The 23,217-nt window shown below is 39.6% G+C and overlaps 1 protein-coding gene across 4 annotated transcripts in view; it reads left to right on the top strand.

Annotated features, from left to right (window-relative positions):
- Positions 1-23,217, top strand: part of LOC120959176 (muscarinic acetylcholine receptor DM1) — a 77,895-nt gene that overhangs the window by 46,880 nt on the left and 7,798 nt on the right. For 3 of the 4 annotated variants that reach the window (XM_040382378.2, XM_040382377.2, XM_040382376.2), the window contains exons 3-5: positions 1,085-2,133; positions 22,469-22,646; positions 22,815-23,002. In XM_040382378.2, coding sequence (XP_040238312.1) covers positions 1,277-2,133; positions 22,469-22,646; positions 22,815-23,002 — 1,223 coding nt within the window. In that variant the 5' untranslated portion in view covers positions 1,085-1,276. The remainder of the gene's footprint in view (positions 1-1,084; positions 2,134-22,468; positions 22,647-22,814; positions 23,003-23,217) is intronic. The other variant, XM_040382380.2, reaches the window with a different exon arrangement.

Below are 23,217 nucleotides of genomic sequence, written 5' to 3'. Positions count from 1 at the left end.
GATAATGATGAGATAGTTTTCGAGGAAATTAATGTTCTGATTTCGAACGATCGCTGGCCACATATACAAGGAGGTATGTTGAAATCATGATTTAAAAAAGAAAAGATTGTCTATAAGCCTAAAGCAACACTAATTAAGTTATAACATTTGAGGAACGTAGTAAGGACTTAGAAATAGTTGGCAGTAATAATTATAGGGTGGATACGTTATGACTGCTTAGATTGTTGCGCCTGTAAGAATAAGATTATCAGATTGAGCCTGATAATGTATTTGCAATATTTATTTTTAAAATGACTCTGTTCTCATATGCTAGTATAGTTACATTTTTTTTTGCAAATTTATATCTTGTATACCATGTTTATCAGTAATAAGTTCCTTTCTTGTTTCAAATATTTTATCAACGAAGAGTTTGGCACGTGTAGAAATCCTATCAAATATACGCATGATTGATATCTCAACATTGCCCAAAAATTGAGAAAATACATCCAATCGATTTTGGAATACTTTTTTGTTTTTAAATCCTTTGTTTACTTTTGTTATCATTTGTTTATCGTTCGTGGCTATTCTTCCGCTGCTAATGGATCGGAATGTGATGTGACATTTCCGAGGCACTAGTTAGATACAAGTGCACATTACCATATAAAAGTGCTCTGAAAGCTTTTGCGTTGAAACAACCGCCGTACCAATGGCAAGGAGCCTACTTTTGGTGAAAACTCGGGATAGCATCTTTCATTCACATTCACACCCAACGGGGACGGAACTGTCATAGTTGACAGCGTTTGGTTTTATCGCGACTACCGAACGTTTGCTTTGCTGCTTACGTGATATGTTCTTCGACGGGGGACTGTGTTTCATGGGTCCTGGCAGCATTATCACGGGGGATGGTCTGTACACACGGCTGAGTTTGCGTCATGAGTTTGCAAATATAAAGTTGTCTAACAACGAGAAGGTGGGCAGCTGAAAAAAATAAAAAGTTTTCCATACATTTTTCGTAACGCTACACTTCCTGTGGCACCTCAGTTCCATGATGGCCATGATTTAAAACTTTTCTGTTTTTTTGTTGCTTTTGTCTGTTCTTCCGCAGGCCAACACCACCGCAACGCGCACCCACGAACCTTTTAGAAGGAACAAGTATAACAGGCCATTCCACTGGCTTCAACGCCGTCAAACGCCGGCGGAGCATAGCAATCCCGGCTGCAGGAACCAACCACGAAAGCAGACGGAGAAGCGTAGTAAAAATAGCTTATACAGGAGCACTACCATCGACGGCAGCAGGATGGGTGGGTTTCCGTTCGAGCGAACGACGGTTGACAGCTTTCTGTCACGCTACACGACGGAGACATCGATATCGACCGCAACGACGACGGTCACGGCCGTGGAAGAGCTATTCTTCAACGTCACATCGTCATCCGACTCGCTGCCCACCGCCAATGGGACGCTGGAAGTCCTGGTGGAGGATCCACCGACCTATTCGCTAGCTCAGATCATCATCCTCGGCATCATCGCGACCGTACTCAGTATCCTCACCGTCGCTGGCAATGTGATGGTGATGATCTCGTTTAAAATCGACAAACAGCTGCAAACGATCAGTAACTACTTTTTGTTCTCACTCGCCATTGCCGATTTTGCGATCGGGCTGATCTCGATGCCATTGTTCTCGGTCACCACACTGCTGGGATACTGGCCACTGGGACCACATATCTGTGACACCTGGCTAGCGCTAGACTATCTGGCATCGAATGCTTCTGTGCTAAATCTGCTGATCATCAGCTTCGATCGCTACTTTAGCGTGACGCGGCCACTGACCTATCGAGCGAAGCGCACGACTACAAGAGCGGCCATAATGATCGGTGCAGCGTGGGGCATAAGCTTACTGCTGTGGCCACCCTGGATCTATAGCTGGCCGTACATCGAGGGCAAGCGGACAGTGCCCGAGAAAGAGTGTTATATTCAATTCATCGAGACCAATCACTACATTACGTTCGGTACGGCGATCGCTGCGTTTTACGTGCCAGTTACCGTGATGTGCTTCCTTTACTATCGGATATGGCGCGAAACAAAGAAGCGACAGAAAGAGTTGAAAAATCTAACCGGTGACCGGAAGAAAGATTCATCCAAGCGGTCCAACTCAAGGTAAGTGAAACTGGAAGTCTTGGTTGATTAAGTTTTGAAAATTTGTTAAGCATATTAATGACTGTTTAGCTTATGGTGAAACATTGCGCCAAGGCTTGTTTAACTTCATCATTCCCATGATTGCTAAAACTGGTTTGGTTATAGAAACGTATTGTAACGAATCAATCAGAGCTACCCGAAGAAAGCAAGCGTAGCATGTATATTCGCATACATGTGAAGGAATACCAATACCTTGCAGTGTTTTGAGTGTTTTGAATGAACCAAATCCTCATTTTTGCTTAGCTTCTACACGTCGCCTAAATTCAGAGATTCCATTCAGTGATTCAATAATAGATAGAAATATAATAATTTAATTTTACGGCCTTCTAAGGCCGTAAGCTGAAATTTCAGCCCGTCAGCTGTTTACGATGTATGCAGTTTTCGAGCAGCTGTCAAAGTGAGTATAATATACAGGTGGGCTTATCCCAAGATGTGTGTATATAGAAGGCCGATGTTATCGCTTCTGCTCGGCGACATTGCAGGAGATATCTGTCAATCCCTGCATACAAATTAAAAAGGGTATGTAGATTAGGATGTGGTACCAGTCTCTCCAATTTCGCGGATGACATCGACCTCATCGGCATGACAACGGCGAAGGTGTGTGAGGCGTACACCCGACTCAATTGCGAAGCAGCAAAAATTGGATTGAGAATCAAGGCGACGAAGACGAAGTACCTGCTTACCGGAGACTCAGTCCATCTGGGAAGAAGCGTATTAGTTGACGGCGACAATCTTGAGGTAGTAACGGTGTTTTGATATCTCGGGACGGTCGTTGCTTCGGACAACGACATTAGCAGCGTAATCCGGAGACGCATTTTGCAGGGGAATCGTACATACTATGGGCTTCACCGACTGCTGAGACCCAGAAGACTAAGAGTGAGATGTGAGGTATCGTACATACTATGGGCTTCACCGACTGCTGAGACCCAGAAGACTAAGAGTGAGATGTGAGGTATATCGCACATTGATCCGCCCGGTGGTCCTCTACGGACACGAGTCCGTAGTCATGAGGATGCCGATGTCCGATGTCATGAGGTTGCCTGACTCATACCCCACCAAGAAGGTGTTCGACAGCGATCTCCAATTTGGCACAAGGCGCAGGGAAACTCGGTGGCAGAACCAGGTGAAGCGAGACCTGATGAAAATCGGATGTCTACATGGATGGGAGGCTGCAGTCAGGGACCGAGCATCCTGTAGATTTATAGTTGACCGGGCCATGTCACATCGACGTGCTCTATCGTAAGCAGGTCAACAAGAGAGAGAGAGAGATAGATAGAGAGAGAGAGAGAGAGAGAGAGAGAGAGAGAGAGAGATTAAGTGGTCTCATATCCTGTTTTTTCTAACTAAATTTGAAAGTCACTTTTTGACAGGAAGGGTGACATTATGTGCTCTTATACGTTTTCTGATAACTCGATGATGGTAACATTCGAATTAAGATTTTCCACACTAAACGAAAGTGGTAAGCTTAACAAACAAAGTTCATCATACATAATATTTCGTTTCATTTACTTGTCGAGCGAGGTTAGCTTTGCCGTTCAAAAATAACCTGCAAGTGTTCACAACTTCTTCTTCTTCTTTGGCTCAACAACCGATGTCGGTCAAGGCCTGCCTGTACCCACTTGTGGGCTTGGCTTTCAGTGACTGATTGATTCCCCCCCATAGCAGGATAGTCAGTCCTACGTATGGCGGCGCGGTCTATTTGGGGATTGAACCCATGACGGGCATGTTGTTAAGTCGTACGAGTTGACGACTGTACTACGAGACCGGCTTAACTCACAACTAAACTGTGAATAAAAATCCTTGCTATCAAAGTGAATGTGGAATGTACTCACATATATTTCAAATCCCGGACGTCGACCAGCGGATCGAGGAATCTTACCATTTGTTCAACTTTAGCACTAAAGCAAAACTTACAAAAATGCCCAGTTTGTTTGTCCTCCACAATCATTCCCCATCGTTGATGCAGACGCACAGGGACACGTCTGGGACCATTGCAGCGAATTTATTTACGCCATGAATAATGGAACCACTTTGTACGGAATCACCAACCAGGGGACTAGCTGGTGCTTACATTACCATATTTCCAACTCCCCTTGATCCGTTATGCTGATTGTGACCGACAAAATTGGTAGTTTTGAGTGTAAAGTTGCTCTCCTCGTTGTTGAACATAGAATCGTAGTGAGGGCTTGGCTCAAAGTTGCCCTTTTTGGGGCTTTTCTTATGACTTTATGACATTCGCCTGTGGTGGACAGAGTTGGCAACTGACGTTGGCGGTTTGCTAGAAACCCTTTTTCGCAAACAAATACCAAAAACCGATGTTGTTTGACTGTTTGTATGGGTTTGTGTTGCTTGGGTGAAAATTGGTGACTATATAGAGCTAACTTATTGAACGCACATAGTATTCAGTTTGCTGGAAGGGATGCGGAGGCAAAAGACGTCGGAAAAGAAAGTAACTCTATCAGAGACGTTAAGGGCTAGGGTACACATTCTATAAGGTTTAGTTTGCTTGACAGAGCTACTTTCCGCAAACATGGGTGAGGCTCCTGGAAACACTGGTTGTACAGATGCTTGTTACTTGTTTATTGCATCGATTTTTATCGGCAAACAATAAAAGTCCATTTGGTTAAGTGGGACAGCAACAGTTGATCATGGGGACTGAAAATCGCATGTGACATCAACTGCATACTGGTTTGCGCAGAAACGGTCCTTGTTTTATGATGTGATATCGTCAGAAGTTATTCTCAAAATTCAGTAATTTAGTCCTATTGGTACGAAATTTAATACTAAAAATTGTCATATGACGTCATTGTGTGTAGAGTTTTAATAAGTTGAATAAAAAGTTCGTGTTGTGAGCTTTTTGTCAGGTTCAGGTGTTCGTAGCTTTTAATTATAACAGTAATGTAACATTGCCATACCCTTCGAAAACCTTGACGAACTCAGGATTATAGCCTGAGCACTTGTTTTAATTATGAGCTGCACTCGAACTGCCACGACCTTGACACGTTGAATACGTTTTCGAGTCCGACCACCTATTGATTTATCGCGTGAGACGTTACCGGATGCTGCACTAGTGCAATTTTCAACCACAAGGCAAGAAGGCACATGCTTACTTAAACATGAACGGTGCACGCTCATGTTACGCTACACGCGATTCAATTCTCTTCCAGTTGCGGGTATGTTGGAGATCGGTGCTCTGATTTATGACGAGCCAACATAGGAGTGCTTTTCAAATACAAATACACTAGTTATCACATACCTTCATCGATTTTTTCATCTTAAAGATAAACGGCACATGCTTTATATTTTTCGCCGTACCATGGCCAAAGAACATTCTCATTAATATTTGAAAGCGAAATTCGGATGAGTGGCTCTAAAAATTGTCCAAAACGGCACAAAGTTAAAACCCAGCTTTGCATAATTTAAGAAATAACGTATACGAATATATGAAAATATTTTATATTTTATACGAATTTTACACAATTAAGCATTCATTTTGTTACAGTTTTCATTTCTTTTCATTTTCTTGAATTACTGCAACTCAGCGAGCTTTTATAATGTTAATCATTATTCTGCAATAAATCGTGTTTGCCTTTAACATACGTTTCATGTATGTGATTTTCATAGGATGCATCAAACATTTTACCGCATGGGAGTATCGTTAACTGTGGTGCTAAACTAACGAGACTCAATTTGGCTACAGAAATTAGTATTGTGTTATTCCACCATTGATGATTTACAAGTACACTAGCGCTTGGTTTAATACTCCGGGTACCCTGAGGCTGTGGTAATCTGGTATCATTTGAATACGGCCCGCGACATTGACAGAAGGGTGTGTTGCACACATTTGGTGACACGCTGACCGCACAGAAGCCAATATTTCATGGTTTCTACACTCTATTTTCATCTGTGCTATCTGCACATAGTTGGAGATAGAATGTGTGTGTTTTTTGCATAATACTCGTTACTTCCCGATGGTTATGTTGATTGCTTTTTCGAGGAACAGCAATCCACCATACCATCACTCGCCTAATGTAGGAGGCAACGGGTTGGACACGGGTGTCAGTTTAGAAGCATTGAAAGTAACTTTCGGTCGGTCACCACTCCAATCACCCACATACACTATTTATTTCATTTAATTTCCCCGCCCTGCTGCAAATCCCGTGGTGGATGGTGACGATGCAAAACAGTCGCTCCTGATCGATACTTTAGAGATCCGCTGAAAATTGATTTTGCAGTTTTATCTGGATAAAATGAGCAAAATAATTACATTTGAGATATGCATCGCCAAAATGGGTGCAAATGGTGTTGTTGCCGTTAGCGTAATTGCGTTGTTGAATGCAAAAGCGATTGAAACGGTGATTTGAATTAGGATATTTTATGCGTAATCTATTTGAAGAGTCGGTTTGAAATAAATTAAATTTGATATTTTCATATAAAGTTGGAAATTATGTTTAGTTCATTGTTTATTTCGTTTTTTTCGTATCACTAAAACTATTAGCTAAAATTGGCATTTTCAAATAAAGAAAAAATCGTGTTAATATTTTCCTTATTTACTTATCTGCTCACGTTTAATTAAACCGCTCACGAAGCAGCTTCTTCGTGTCTGTGATCTGTTTGTTATTGAAAAATAGTAAAATAATTTATTTGAGTCAAAATATTAGAGCTTTAAAAGAATGTTTGTTTAAAGATTGAAACCATATTTGAGTGAGAAAAATATACGTGCCAAAAGACGTTTAAAGTAATTCGTTGCTGAAATTCTAAAACTTAAATTTTATCCGGAAAAAAACTAACTTGGATAATATCTCTTCCATCTACACTAGCGGTTAGCAATGCTCTACAGTAGTGGCAAATGATAATCTAAACAGAGCCAATACAATCGAAGGGAAAAACGAGATTGGCATTGCAATTGCAGCTTGAACAGACATTCTCATGGGAGATGAATAAAATAATTTCAACATACTTTTTTAGCTTTTAGTGCTTTTGGAATAAGGTGATTCTTTTTTAAATAATTGCCCGCACTGATACTATCGATTTTGAACCAAAATGGATCTGATGGGTATTTGCCGGGTTTACATTTAGTTTCAAATTATTACTAATGAGTTTTTGGAATAAAAAACAATTATTAAAATCAATTATTATTCAACTTGTTTCATATTCTTTAACGGGTTCATATCATCTTACCCTATGTTGGAATACCCTATTACCCTATTATTGAATATAATCTGTCTATCGATCTTTACACGTTAATCTTTCAAGTTTGAGTTTTGCGTTTACGTGTGCCTTTTGTATTACTTTTCACACAAATTGCCCGTAATCGTGTGCATTGTTCGCGATGTTTAGCTTAACAAACGACGTAGGTTTTTTTCTTCTTCTGCGTACTATTGTCGTCTTTGAACGAGGAATAGAAAACATCGTGCCCTGTATAATGGTTTGCCCAGAATTGCTCACACTTCTTAGCGAGCAGCTACTGCCAAGATTTTCGTTGGTAAGTGAAGGGCATTCCGACAAGGGAAACGATATTTTGGAGGTGGAAAGTAAGGAACGGCACGAATACACCTTCGATGTAAAAAGAATTATATTGAGGTTAGTCGTGAAGAATGGCCCTGGGGGATCGTGATAAGGGCAGCCGTATTTTCTCCGTATGCCCTCTTCGCAGGATGAGGAGATGACTGGATATGACTTTAAGATGAGGGTAATGCTACCCATGCCCTCCCACATTCGTGTCGTGAAAAGGTAATACCATGCCCTCCTACATACTGGTAACAGGTCGAGGTCGTTGGTGGGACTTTGCCATTCTTCGCTATGCTTTGTGTTCAGCCGTGCACTACACTGCACATACTAACCAACTACTGGGCGACTTGCTTGACTAACTAACGCTCCGGCATGTTTGTTGGATGACGTTAAATGGTCAAGGTGGATGGAAAATGCCAGAATCGCCGTCGTCATGGTATGGTTTGCCCGGAAGCTGCACCCCGATTGTTAGCAAGTGTTTGTGCACATGTGTTCGTGTGTGTGTGTGCCAGTGTGCATGTTTGCACTGTTTATGAGGATATTATACGGGGTAATGTAGAGAGTCTGAATATTTCATTTGATGCTATACGTTTTATAGTACTCTCCGGCATACTCTCTTGCCCAATCCATCTCTTCCCCCTTACAGTAGACTATAGGGTGTATAATGGGAAGGTGAAGAAATATATTGCAGGTACAAAGATCTTTAGTCTTTGATTACGGGAAAATGCTTTCAGATGGAACAATGGTTGACTAATGTACTTTCTAAGAATAATAGGACATATAATACCATTACTGCGATGAATTGCAATTGCACCAATTGGCTTTTGCTAAATGGTTAGGTTTGCTCGATTAAGTAAATACATTCAATCCATTTAATTTTGCAGTGTTCTATTCACTTTAATGTGATGCTGTTTTCGTGATGTAAACATGGTAATTTGAGGTAGTAGAATTGCAACACCTAATTATGTTTACGATAGCCCGGAGTAAGTTTTAAAAAATATTACCGGGGATCTTTATTTGCGAACTGCTAAACTAAGACTAAAGCTAACTTCTGGATTCGGTACTATTTAGCTAGGCTGGTGTTTTCGGTGCTGCCAGGTTTGCCGGTCACGTTGTCGTCCACGTTTATGATGATCATGTTGCCTCGGTCCGTCTGAACATACGACACCACACCTGGTCGTGGGAACCTGCTTCCAGTGGAGTTCCCGTTGGAACCTGACTCCGCGCGTGGAGTAACATCGATGGCTCGCTTGCGACCGTTTTCTTACTCAGCACCTGTATCATAGCGCGTAGCGCATGTGTACATATCTACCTATTATCAATTAATTATAAAATTAATTAATAGAAAAATAAAAACTTGAATGAATGTATTTTAACTGTAAACAGTTAATACAACTAATAGACAAATTTTGAAGCCATTTTAAGAAACGTTCATTTTAGTACAAAATCTAACAAATGCGCAGAAAAATCGATGCGTGGAATGATTTCAAGAAATTTAACATCCACTTTTCCAGAAGTTAAAAGAAAGCCGAGGGTTGAACTAAAAGATAAAGCTATCGTTAAACGAAGAAAGATGACACTTTTCACTTCCAACCACGCTAAAACTTTTCCTATCTTTATCAACGGAGAAGGTAGGACGCTTATTCCACCGTGGGCCATATCCTTTTTTTACTCGATTTAAAATAGACCTTGAAGATGTTGATAACTAGACGGAGAATGGGAGAAATTCGAGCACTCTGAAATGAAAGCAAACAGTTCGGGCTCTGTTTTCATTCACAATTCTTGCACGTCAAATTTCGACAAGCACTAGCTGGGGTTGGTGTAGCTTTCTTTTTTTTTGTATGATTCATCCCACTTAAACTGAGTTGCGAACCCAACCGTTTTACAAAACGACGAAAACTTTGTGAAATCCAGGTGTTGACGTTTTAAGCTAATAGCTAAGATATAATTTTTCGTCCCAGCTTTGCATTCCGTCCTAATTTGAGGCTCTGATGCTTCTGCGTCGTTCAAAGCACGTCGCTCGTAAAATGGTGTTTGCTCTAGTCGGAAAGCAATTTTGAAAGCAATGACTTCCTTTTTGTGATTTGCCTGGTTGAGCAGGGCCTTTGTCAGATAATATCTAGCCTTTGAGGTTTCCGGTGTTTTGGATGTCTTCCGTTGTGATCTTGAGCATTAGACATTGCTTTAGGGTTATCACGAAAGCGGTTCCTTTATAGGTTTATGAAAATGGAAACTTCTTGCATGTATTTGTGTGATGATTTACGTAGCTTCAGAAACTATAACAATAGCTTAGAAACTGTACGTCTTTCCTTGTTGACGTTAGAAAACCATTTTTCTTCTTCTTTTTTTCTCTGAGTGTTTCATGATAACCATGGCACTAGCGGGGAAAGATGTGAGTAAGTTTGACCATCAAATCAATAATGATGAACGTCTTAATGCTGTTTCTATTTGGCTGCTTTGGTTTACCCGTCGGCTGATTTACTTTTTTCGTGGTGAAATATTCCAAACAATCCGTAGGGGGTACCTGTTGAATGTCAATAAAGTAGCGGTGAGTGGAAAAGTGCACTCTTCCCGGTTGCCTATCCCGGTTGCTTGCGGCAATCCGGTGAGAAATGTGTTCTGCTGGTTCGGAAGAATCCGCTCGTTCTATTATTTGTCCGTCGGTGTCCAGTCTATATACGACTTCCATTTACTTTTAGTTTCGTGCTATAGATTAAATTTACTCACGTCGAATCTGGAGGAATGATTGATGACCAAAATCGATTTGGTTGTAGTGTTTTGACTTTGCACGAAATGGTTGAGTTCAGAGGATACATTTTGAATAACTCCAACGTTTTAATACACTTTTTACATCAAACAGTTAAAAATTGGATACAAAATAAATCAAATTATTCTTAAATACACACTTTCATTTAACAAAGCTTTCATTAAACTAGTTAAATGAAAATACCAATTTTAAACAAAGATTATTGTAAAAATGAAGATTGGTTCAAAACATTTCGTATAAACTTTTGTATTGTATTAAATTTTCAATATGAAACTTTCAAATATTTTTCAGAAACTTATGAAATATGTTCATTGGTAAAATAAGCTCATGTTCGGATAACATATTTGTTTTTATTTATTATTATTGATTTGTTATTTTAGTACGTTTGTTTAAATCTATATTTAATTTATTTATTTATTTTTTGCGCAACAACTGCTGTCGGTCAAGACTTGCTAGTACCACTAGTGGGCTTGGCTTTCGGTGACTTATTGGTTCAACCATAGCAGGATAGTCAATCCAACGTATGGAGGTACGATCTATTTAGGGCTTGAACCCATGACGGGCTAAAATTAAAGCATGTTATGTTTTGAGTTGCATAGAACATGCATACACAATATATTTAAACTAAGTTGCCTTTAACACGACCATCGTCGTTGCCTTCTAAAAGATTTTCATTATTTATATATTTCATGGAGTTGATTTCGAAAGTGTGATTATACAAGTAGAAAATGAACGGTCCATAAAACTCACACAAACGTTATTTCAGGAAGCTCAGCTACCATGTCACTGAACATTAGCCTTGTACGTGCTGCACCAGACCATTAGGTTGGCCTAATTGCAATACTTTGATTGATGAGCAAACTGAAAACTCATTTAATATCTTTGGTTACAGTTTAGCAGGGTACAGATATCGTAACAACAAAGGCATGTTTTTCTGGTAGAATGAAAAGAACTAACCGGAAAAGCCGGTCTACTGTATCCCATTCGGTCACACAAAGCCACTGTGGGATTTCACAAGGTACCGTACACTATTGGTTATTTGCTTGCCTAGTGCGATATTGTTATCAGTATGAAAGCATAACGTAGTAGCGCATAGGCGAGGAAGCACATGCTCTACCGTACGGTTTGCACTCGTACGTCAATCAAAATGGCATTGGTAGAGTGGTTCCAATTTCACTCCATGTAAAGGAGGATAGAAATAATACAGCATGCCCAAGGATGTGGTGCGCAGATCAATCAAGCTTCTGTTACTCGAAGCCTTGGGATTCGTTCGCACAAATGGGAAGGTTAAAACCCGAAGCGACCAGCACCAGAGTAAGGACGGATTGACCACGTTTTCAAGGATCAGTTTAAATCAATCTGCTCTGCGTGCAAAGTCTGACCTTCTCCGTACAATAATAGCTCTCACGAGTTCGGTGTCGAAATGTGAAGGGATCATGACCTGGTGCGGCAGCAGGTCCAGCATCATGCAGGGCCGTGCACTCAATATGATGCTAAAGGAGCAAATGGGGCAAATCATTGGAAAATGAAACCAACGCCAACCAACTCCGGTAGCCATTAGAAGTGTTTCATTTTTCAACGGCTCTGTGGGTGCTGCGAACGTTAGAAGCATCCTCGTGCTTTCATCCGGACGGGCCCTAATTGGAAACCTAATCACCACGATACACGTTCAGCATGCATGCAGCGAAGGATACCATTTCCCGTGGGGATTGCTGAGCAATAAGGAAAAAAAGTTAAATCCAAACTGGTAAAACTGGTACGTTGGCAAACTGTCGATGGAATAAGGTTATTCCGTTGTATGAGTATGGTTTACGATTCAGGGTTTGTTTGTGACTTTCTGTCGACTGAATGGTTGGAACTTTACGCCTTGTATCGAAAGTGTGAAAAGAAATGCACTGCAAAATATATGACCCTGTTCGGTACTTCCAAAAACTTGTTTGACCTAAAACTGTGCAATAGTCTCGTTGTGCTTGATGCATTTGCTTTGATTAGAAGTGAAAATGAAGTTCGTTTTACAAAAAGGAGTTTGGCTTTTGTACTTGAAGAGCAAGAGCGTACGATTAAATCGGCGTTGGGGTTTTGTGTTCAATAATAATAAATTGTTGCTTAAAATGCATGTTTTTGTTAGAAATGCTAGTTTATAAAATTAAATCAATTAAATCAAATACAAAAAAGCGCAGTATATTTTAAACATTATTATTCGGGTGCTAATTTATGCTATTCTCAATTTACAATACACGAAGAAATAAGTATAGTGTGCTTGAGGGTTGATGAGACAATAGAGACTTACCTTGACTTTTTTTTCAGATACAAAGTCTCCTGATCTCCGGCCCCGGTGGTGCAAAATGTTCAAATTAACAAAAAAAAAAAAAAAAACAAAGTAGAACAAAATTCTACCAAGATTTTGGGGAAAATACTTAATACTAAGAAGGTTTGGTAACATACATCAGGCTGGATAATTAAACCAGTTTTCTTTAACTTCGGGTAATTCAATATTTGAACTAGTGGACCAATCAAACATTTCATTTTTCTGGATATTCTACCATTTGTTACTTTTCTTCCGTTTGAAGAAAAAGTATGTGGGTACGGTCCATAAAGGGGTTGAACCCAATCCGTGTTCCGTTTCCGTGAAATCTGTTGTTTACAAACAAAGGAAAGTTTTTATTAAATATTCTTCATAGCTAAGCACTGCTATGTAACGGAAACAAACTATTAGCAACTTAGAAATTCTCCTGAGTAAAGGAAGTAAACATATTAATAAACATAAATTGTACGACAATATGGTTTTAGCAGACGAGTGACATTGTAGGACAACTTTTATTTCTACTTATTTACTCACACCCACGTTTACCTTGGCTGCTGCAACATTTTCCGCACGACGCTAAAGTGTTGCTCAATTAAACGGCGCCCAAAATGCTAATTCTATCTGCTTGTTGTCTGCTCGTGTCACAAACAAGCAAACCAGAGGCGAAACGCATCCATTAATTTACAGACCAAGTCTGAAGTATTTTTTCCTAAAACTGTCAGTTCCAACACTCGAGTACACTCCAAACACAAATGACAGTAGGCGACCCCGGGACTCCGGTCTTAACACCTACCATCCATTTTTTCATGCTTTATGCTAATTAAAACTTGAGCCCGCGGAACTGTAAACCCGTTTAATGTTCCCGACCTAAGCGAAGTAGTTTTCGTGCTCCAGTTGTGCCTACGTCGCACCGTGTTGGACAAGCTAGTGTGTGTTCCGGAAAAGAGGAAAGATCGCATTATTGTTGGAAGCAATTTGCAAACACACAATCAACAATGTTTCCTTCATTCACTCTACACAGAAGAAACGGTAACACTATCCCGAAGGAATAGATTTTAAGTACCAGCGCTGTGCGAACGTAATTTAGGTAAGCACTAAACGATTTAAAGAGAAAATAACACTCGCGTAAACTAGAGCCGGAGATATCTTCACGTATATTTTTGCTTGTCAGTGACATTGAGAAGGTTATTTAAAATTGGACCATACTTTCGTAGAGTATATTGAGACAAATTTCGTAGAAATTTACCGCCTGAAAGAATTTGTCATGCCTGCCAACGGTTTCTGCACGTTCCTCACGAAGCGATTTAAATTGTCGCACGCGATTGGTTGAAATGATTCTTGTAGCGTTGACACCTTCAGCTTAACGTGTGCGGAGGTTTTTTGTAGTCATAAAACATTAAAATTATTAAGGCAACACGTCGTTTCGATGAGTACTTAGAAGGAGAACCAGGACGAAAACGTTATATTCCTTCTTTGCTTATTGCTTTTAACCTTACCTATCCGTTATGTTCTTTGAGGTTCTTGCGTGTGTTTACATCAAATTAAATATATGCATTTTTGCCGTGCAAGACTGTTTCACAGAATCCGAATTAAATGTATAGTCTGGATAAGACTTTCTCTCTCTCTCTCTTGTTAGATAAGACTTTTACGAGTCTCTAATGAGGGGTTGTAGAAGTTAATAAAATTACACACAATTGTATATCATGATTTTTTTTCCTATCTATACTCTTGTTTCCTCTAAAAGCAATAGCTAACATTGCCTCTAAAACAAACATATTTATTGCGTTGCAAATTATTTACGCCGTTTCAAAGTTCTATTATTTTTTACTGATATTGCGCGATAATGAGTGCTAGGAAATGACGGTCTGATGTAAAACTAAGCGGAGAAAGTTTGACTAACCTGCCTAGTCGGCTGGAAAATATGAAGCGGAAAGTGTGTGATGCAGTGATAGCGAGGGCAGAAGAGAAATTTCGGAAAAAATATTTCGCCAGAATACCGTTCCTCAGTTCGTAGCAATAAGCGGCACAATGATTTTCGATGCGAATGACGTCAGCATCGAAAGCAGCGTGCAGTTATTTCGTTATCGTTGGACGTAAGCTAAAAAATAGAAAGAGGCAGCAAAAACATGTACATTACAACCTGTTGAGACTTGTTGGTTTATCTACTTTTAGCTGTTGCTTAGGCAAATATAATTAAAGATTCATCTTTGAATTTCATGTTTGTTTTACTTGTAAGAAAACCAACATTGGGTAGTTTTACGTATTAAATAAGAGAACTAAAATTGCATTAACCTATCTATTACTGTTATGTTATGTGCAACAATCGTCAAAATGCACAACCTATACACGGTATGGATTCAAGTCTTGTAAGGACTGAGCATTTAATGACGCAGGACTGACTATCCTGTCAAGGGTAACACCAAACCACCCATCAATCAAAAGTAGGCAAGCTCATCAAAAGCTTAGGTGGGCTCTAGAGCGATAACTGGAAAAGGAATTAAAATGTTAGATTAGTTTGACAGTTATATTATTAGTTTATATGCAGTGTAGATAATTTTTTGCCGATCATATATCAAACATAATATACATACAATACTAGCCTTATTTGTTTTATGGTACCGCAAAATATTCTTAATAATGCGATTCTGTTGTATAAATACGCTCGTGTAATTATTCTTATTGAAGTAAAGTCTATGAACAAATGTCCATAAACGCCAATAGATTTGACCAAATAAATTTGGTGTAAAGAAGGAATGAGGGCAGAATTTCAGTGCCCTAGATCTCAAGAACCCCAAGACCGTAAAGCGGTTGTAGCACCTGATAAGTTAGTAAGTAAGATCTCAAGGATTGTACATTGCATTGTTTGAAAACAATAAATAAACAAAATCGTATTGCCAGCTTAATTTGTTAGTCGTATATGTTTTTATGTAAAAATGTATACATGTCAAACCTTTTTAACATTCCACAATATTACACGTGCCTACCGTAACTGGATTAGGTTGTCATTACGATAGTACATCGCAATCATTTTCGCCACAAACACTGAGTCGTTTCGCATACAGCAAGGCCTCGCCGCATTCGGGTCCACAATTCCATGAGTACGTTACGTAGAACATTTTTAACGGTGACTGATCACGCTCACAGTTCGTACATTTTCAAAAAAATAAGAAAAAAAGGTACAGAAAAAGGCAAACGGAAGTGCTGTCACTAGTTAATGCCATTGCCGTGCCGTCAATGGCAATGCAAGGATTAAGGAAAACCCTTTTTCCCACTGGGAACACGCGATCCAACGTTGGCCAAAAACGATAAATTCGGAAGCACTGTCGTGTCATGACGGTGGTGATGACAGGTGGGTTGGGAGGGCGGGGGAGACGGAGGGAGCGGGGAGTGGAGAAGAAAATGTCGATCGATACAGCACGAACTTTGTGAGATCGTGGTTGTGGTCGTATCAAAGATTTTCCAGGAAGAAATCTGACAGTTTACGCGTTGACTTCTTGGAATGGGGAATGAAAATTAAGTAAAAGATACCAAGTGCGTTTCATATGTTTCGCAAGCATTTGCTTGTTGGCACTGTTTTCAGGTGGGATGTTTTTCATGTTACCTATTCCGTTAGGTTTCTACTTTGTTGAACTGTGAAAAGCGTGAACAATTGTAAAAAATAAATGGTTACATTCAGTCGGTCCCATGGGACAGTAGTCAACTCGCACGATTTAACGGCAGGCCCGTCGTGGGTTCAAGACCAGAATGGACTATTCTCCCGTAGCGAGGATAGATTATCCAGTTGCGTAGTACTGATAAAGTCTGGTAACCCTGTATAGGCCAGCATGTTTGCGTAGGACGTTACGCCAAGTAGAAGAAATGGTTACATCAAACCATGCTAGTAGACATTTCAAATGAAATATTTTGCTAGAAAATCAAACAAATGGAAATTATTGCCTCCTAAAGAATCACTTGAGTATTAAATAGTTATATTATTTTATTTATCCTTAGTACAACAGCTCATTCGAGAAAATTGGTTATATTTCTTTAAAAAAGCTTAAATTTCTTTTTTTTTATCAACATGGTCAAGCGAAGTTTGCTTGTGATGCAGCAATTTAATTACCATTTCAATAAAGGGCACCTTATAAAATTGCTGTAATACATAATTGAACGCTCTGTGTTAAAAAAAAAAATATCTTGCGCTATTTTAGCCGGCAGAAAACAATCTTGCTGTCGAGTGGATTTGCATAATACATTGAAAAGTTTGTTAAGAAAATAGATGTAACAGATTGTGCAAAAAACACGGCACGATAAGAATTACATATTTGACGGAGAAGAAGAGATATGCCGGTTAAAAACTTACTCCAGCAGATTACAATATCGTGCTCCCGACTCGTGTGGCAATGTAATAAATCATTACACAAACAATGCTGCTTCCTTATTGCTCCTGTTGTCCGACTCCTCCTCGTCGCCCCTGTTCTTTCAGGAAACAATGTAGTCACATGTAATTTTTTTCCCTAACCTGATGTAAAAAATCTCCCACATCCCGGATCCTACTTTGCGCACGATTCCTATGAAGGCACAAGCTCACGCAGTGGCACAGTGGACAGTACCCTGCGGAGGTTACGAACCAATTTCGCACAGTTCGAAAGTAAGTTAACCTAATTTGCCTCAGGAACACCTTACACCGTGCAGGCACACCTCACACCGGTGTCATCTGTGAGGACACGTACCTGCGAGACGGACTGTAGGTGTTTGCAAGAGAATTACCATCAACGAAAGGGGGAAAAAGCATAAAAACTCAGGCCACGACAAAATAATGCCAGTTGGGAACGACAGTCCCGTACCATATCCCATCATCAGGCCTCGGGGTCTTTTCCGCGGAACGAAAACATTGTCAACTTCCGCCAGCCAGGTGTGGCTGGGTCAGGCTCCATTATAATGTCGCGCACGTCGCGCTAGAGGCTGTCGAACTTTTTCAACTTCTCCATCTGGTGCGACGAAAGCAATACGTGCGTGCGTACGTACGTTCGAACCGTGATCCTGATGGCGCACTTTTTGGCCGCGAAGTACGGTAGTAGCTTTATCTTTATCAGGTGCCAGAGCGAGACAACCAGGTGACAGATAAGCAATGACAATAAGGTACAATCTTTACAAGCGTGCAACTTATTTAAGGGAATGAATTTTACACTGTAGAATTGTTTGCGGAGATGGCAAGTGATCTCCAAGGGTAGCAGCAGCAGAATTTGAGTAGCAGAATAAACGCTCAGTTTTGTAAAACAACAACCACGTCACGTATCAACCACGGCTCCATTTATATCGTACCAATCTTCTGATCGAAGCAATTTCCTGTAGAAATGGGAAAAGCAAATTTCTCAGATCAAAAGTCAGCAGTTTAAATCTGATGGTGTGAAGGGTGGAAATGATTATTGATGAAGTTATACTGGCTCGGCAAAGATTGATTTCTTTTGAAATTAACATTTTGAGCAGTTCGTTAAAGTTGTTTGTATTTAAAATATCAAAGAATGTGATTATTACCCAGTTCACTCTGAAAGTATGCTTGTGTGAAATTTATCTTTAAACTCACAAATTCATCCAAGAATATTTGTAATTGAACATTAGTTAAGTCACATACTTCAATACAAATGAATAACATAGCTATTTGACAATTTTTCTAATGAATCATATTGATTTGATGCTCATTTTTCCATGGATAAATTGTCATAAAAGGACTAAAAAGGCAAATGATTTCATGATTGATAAAATTTAAAAACTTCTGGTTTATTTATATACTTTATTTGCTGTACCGGTTCAGCACGCCCTTGGCAGTCATTATCAATGGGCTAGATGTGGACAGAATTCATCATTACGCTATCAAAGAGCGCAATGACAGGATCCATCATCACATTCATGACTATTCATCGCATCTCCAAGTTCTCTTTCTATTTTGGACTCTTCTGTTTTGATGGATTTGGTAACCAATACCAATCTCTAGCGATAAAAATGTCTTTTTGGAAAATGTTCCACTCCAACACAGGGTTTACTTCTTTGAAATGTTGGTAAAAGTCCTTACCTTTCAATTTTAGAATTTGCAATGATTTATGCAACGGTTGGTTTAGATAAAAACATTATAGAATTACTTACTTGAAGTTGGGGTATTAGTGTTGGTAGCGTAAAATTTCAGTTTAGTTCTATGATGAATAGCTCAAGACTGAACAATGAATAAATCGTGATAAAAAAACTATATTTGATACTGTTCCTAGCGAAAAAACATAGAAAATATATAGAAGTTTTGTTCATTGAAAATGCCATTATCATAAAAAGTAACGCATATTTAAATAACGCATAAACAACATTAACTACATTCTTAATCTATAACACAAATTGATCGTTTTCTGACGATCTAGCACGCAGGGTGTGCTCTTTCTTTCTTCAGTATCGCCGTTTATTTTAAAAGTTTACCGACCTCGGATGTAATGTACTACTCCTATTTTATTATATTTTGAATTAACTACCCCTCTGTAATTATAGTTCCTTGTAATGTAAGTAAATCAAAGATAGCAGTATAATACGTATGTGTCAATCATTCGCATGCAACACTGTGTTTAATGAGTTGTTTATGTAATTGTTTCCAGGAATTCGAAAGGTTCAGAATAATTGGCTTTATTAGCAGGGCTAGATTTCTCCATTCCGTAGACTTAACATTTCTCAACTCTATTTCAGGTTTAACATTTTAAAGTACAAATGACATTTGGTTTGTAATAGTTTCTTCTTTTAAATGAAATAATTTTTAAAAGACGATGACTATAAATGCTCATAATACACTACAGCTTACATAATAATTAAGCATGAGTTCCTAGACTTTTGGAGCGATTTAATTCAATTCTTTATCCCTTTTTAATTCATGATCTCTTACGGTATTTATTCAATTAACACATTCTGTTTGTACCAAACAACTATTTCTCTGAGCATAGCATACCCATTTATTCTATTCATAACGAAATAAAATCTTGTTTTAAAAAGCATTGAGGACAAAAAAAATCTTCGTAATATCTCTCATGAACTAATTAAAAAAAAAATTACCAGGATCAACGACACACCAAGTACTGATTGTATTGTACTCATGATGCTACTTTTCTAGATGTATTACAAAAAGCCTCCGTAAAAAAGCCTTGACTAGTCCAGCTCTGAATGTTCAAGGCCTTCGAAACCATGATTGAAGCTTCAGAAAACTCGCCACTCTCGGACGGCTACAAGCACAGTCTTCTACAGTGTTGTAATTTAATAAACCTCATCCAATAGAAAACATAATTCTTGATTCAATCAACCATTTCCAGTGACCTGCGGGTATCATTCGTTCAGCAAAGATGTTGTCACTGGTTTAGTGAGCGAACAGCCTTTTCCATTTGTGTCTGCGCATCGGGTAGCTCATCCGTGTAGCTGGGTGCAACATTGGAGACGCCTTTGAAAAGGGACCTACCATTGTGTAATACCCTTTTGAGCATCTCCGGCTCTTCGCGCTTGGACATGATGCGGGTGGAGATGCTGTTTGAATTATGTGCGCTAGTCTAGTGGTTCTGTATTTCAACACACTCACTCCTTGATTGCGTGTGGTACTAGTTTGAAGCCCGTGGGTTGTAGGATGTTCGGCAACTTGTACATCTCCAACTCACCACGACCAGCCGATCTGCCGACCCCAAATGGACATGCTGTAAATAAATCGTTTTACGTCAAAAGTGAATCATGCATGTGTGTGTGTTTGCACATGTATGCGTTTGCGAAGAGTTGTCCAATTCTCTTCGTTTCGTTTACTCGCTTTCGAATTACCTTTTTGTAAAGTCTCACAGCAGACCCAATTCAACAAAGACGAGGGTGCTGAGTGCTCTCGAACTCGAATGTTTTATTTTCTTGTTTTTCTCTCAAGCCACTGTTTTCATTTTACCCTCTTCTAGACAATCGGAAAAAAGGGTGAATGTAGGATGAAAAATTGAAAATAAAACATGTTGCCCACTCGTACAAGCTGTCTGCTTGATGTTTCTGGGGACGAAACCATCCAAATTGGCGTCTATCAACACGTCCCGGAAACCCCATCCCAACCGATCTCGAAAGATGCCAGCAACCACGGTTGATGGGAAAACTCTGGAATTCGGAATCCAGTACCGAGCGGTGAATGGGCAAAGGCTTATTTCGAGTAACCTCGACATGCGAAAACTAACGCGAAAGTGTGTGCATCGATGGGGTGATGGTGAGGGTGTGGGGGGGGGGGGGGGGGGTGGGCGTAGCATTTCCAATGGCATTTGAAAATGGAATCCCTTCCGACCAAAGATCAACCGGCCGGGGGGAAAGGCCGGGAATGGGAACAGCATACGCCACACCCAAGATATGATGCCGTTTTAGTAAGCCAGGGTCGTAAGTAACGGATACGCCCAGCAAGGTTATCACGTTACTTCTCACAGGCCCGAATTTAAAAAAGCCCATCGGGTCCATTTTGTGCGGCAGATCGCATTTGCCGCTCGCTTTCGGAAAACCTCAATGACCCCGTTTTGCGGTCGAGTGAGTTAAACTCCCCGAACCGAATCGGGATGCCCTCAGATCTGTAAGTACGTACCCCTATCAAACTGATGTTTTTTTGCTTCCTCAAATCATGCTACGCATGAAAAAGGATTCAGCCCACTCGGAATTGGCTGCGAATGGGGCTTTTATTTTATGTTTTTAGTTGCGTGTATTTGTCCGTTATTACTTTTTTATTAAATCCACTTGACTTTGGATCTGTTGTTTGAGGAGTTTAAAGATGAGAAAAATCACTCAGGCAAGTTTTGGGGTATAAGCCGTGAAACAACCCGAACAAATTTATGACCCGCGACCCCGATTGCCGCAAAGCAGGTGAAAATGGCTTCGAGGTCGTATGCGATATGTGAGAGTCTGGTTTGATGTGGTGTTAATTTAGCAATGATCGCGAATAGTATGAATTGAGTTTCATCAAGTTTTTTGTTCATTTTTGACAATAAAATATATCCATTATCATCAAAGGATGAACCACCAAAACTAAACCTTTTTAAGCCAAACAAAACAAATACAAAATTATGTAACTCGCTTAAACACCATGCTTGTATCGAAATAGTGTAGAAGTACGTCTCTAATGTAAGTTTGATGTAATTTGTGCATCATTATGATAGATACATCATGTTTTTTTTTATCTGGATGTTAGTTTACTTGTCATAAACTTCCATTTATGGAATTGATTCTCGAATCAGTTAAAATAAAATATTAATAACACGTAGGTGATTGTATGGTACTGATACAAACATTAATAATTTATTAGAAAAAGAATAAACAAATTAAAGGAAGTAATAATCATAAAAAAGTCGAACAGAAAATGTAAATTGCAAATTAATATTAAAACAAAAAAGAATTGAAATTATTAAAAAATAAATAATACCTAATTGTTTACCTGTCTGACATTGTTTTCACAGGAGTGTGTACTCGATCTCCCATTTGTAATTGATTCTCAATTACTAGGGCATTGCAGGAACAGAAATAGATAAGATTATGCATTTTATCGATTTTTATTGTTGCAATTTTGCATAACATTTACTAAAAGGTCAAGTTTTCTTTCCTTTGCTATAGCGAAATATTTAGATGTAGTCTTAATGAGCAACACCCTTTTTCCTGAACGTAAACATAATAATAAAAAAAAAATACTTCATTTATCTTTCTATATATTTTACTTTCAGTGATGAAAACACAGCGGTCAACCATTCAGGAGGTCACGTATTGCCTGCTAGCGTTGCCGAGGATGGCTGGCGAAGACCTCGCAGTGAGTCTTCAGCGGACGCGGAAAGCGTTTACATGACCAATGCCGTCCTTCCGGACGGTGCCTACGGACACGGCATGCTATCCCGACGATCAAGCGTAAGTAAATGCGCCTTACCACGCCACCACGCCACGGAATGTTTGTCGAGCGACACATCTCAATATTCTGCAGATCGAGCGTTTTACTTCCGTGTTTTTACTTTCGAAAAAAAAAACAAACAAACAAAAAAACAAACAAAATATCAACAACAAACCCATATTTTGCAGATCACCATGAACGGAGTCCCGAAAAAGCCGACCACCTTCTTCGGCGGCATCAAAGAGTGGTGCATCGCGTGGTGGCATTCCGGGCGCGAAGACTCCGACGACTACGGGTATGACGTCGAGGAACCGTCGGACTTAGGGTATGCAACACCTGTATCCATAGAAACTCCCCTACCAAGCTCAGTCACCAGGTAGAGGAAGCTCGGTCTCCGAACCTTTCTTTTTTCTATTATACTATCAAATCGATAAAAACAACACGAATGTTTTATGTTTCAATGTTCCATCTAGAGCTGTGCTGTGCAAAAGCTGCTGCAAGCTAATTCCGTTGTTCCGTCCACCTACCATCGCAATCACAACTCATACCTGCGTTGCGTACTGCGACAAACAATGAATGCTTTTTGTTTTG

Source organism: Anopheles coluzzii, chromosome 3, assembly GCF_943734685.1.
Source record: "Anopheles coluzzii chromosome 3, AcolN3, whole genome shotgun sequence".
NCBI lineage: Eukaryota > Metazoa > Arthropoda > Insecta > Diptera > Culicidae > Anopheles > Anopheles coluzzii.
This window is presented reverse-complemented; position numbering and strand designations above follow the sequence as displayed.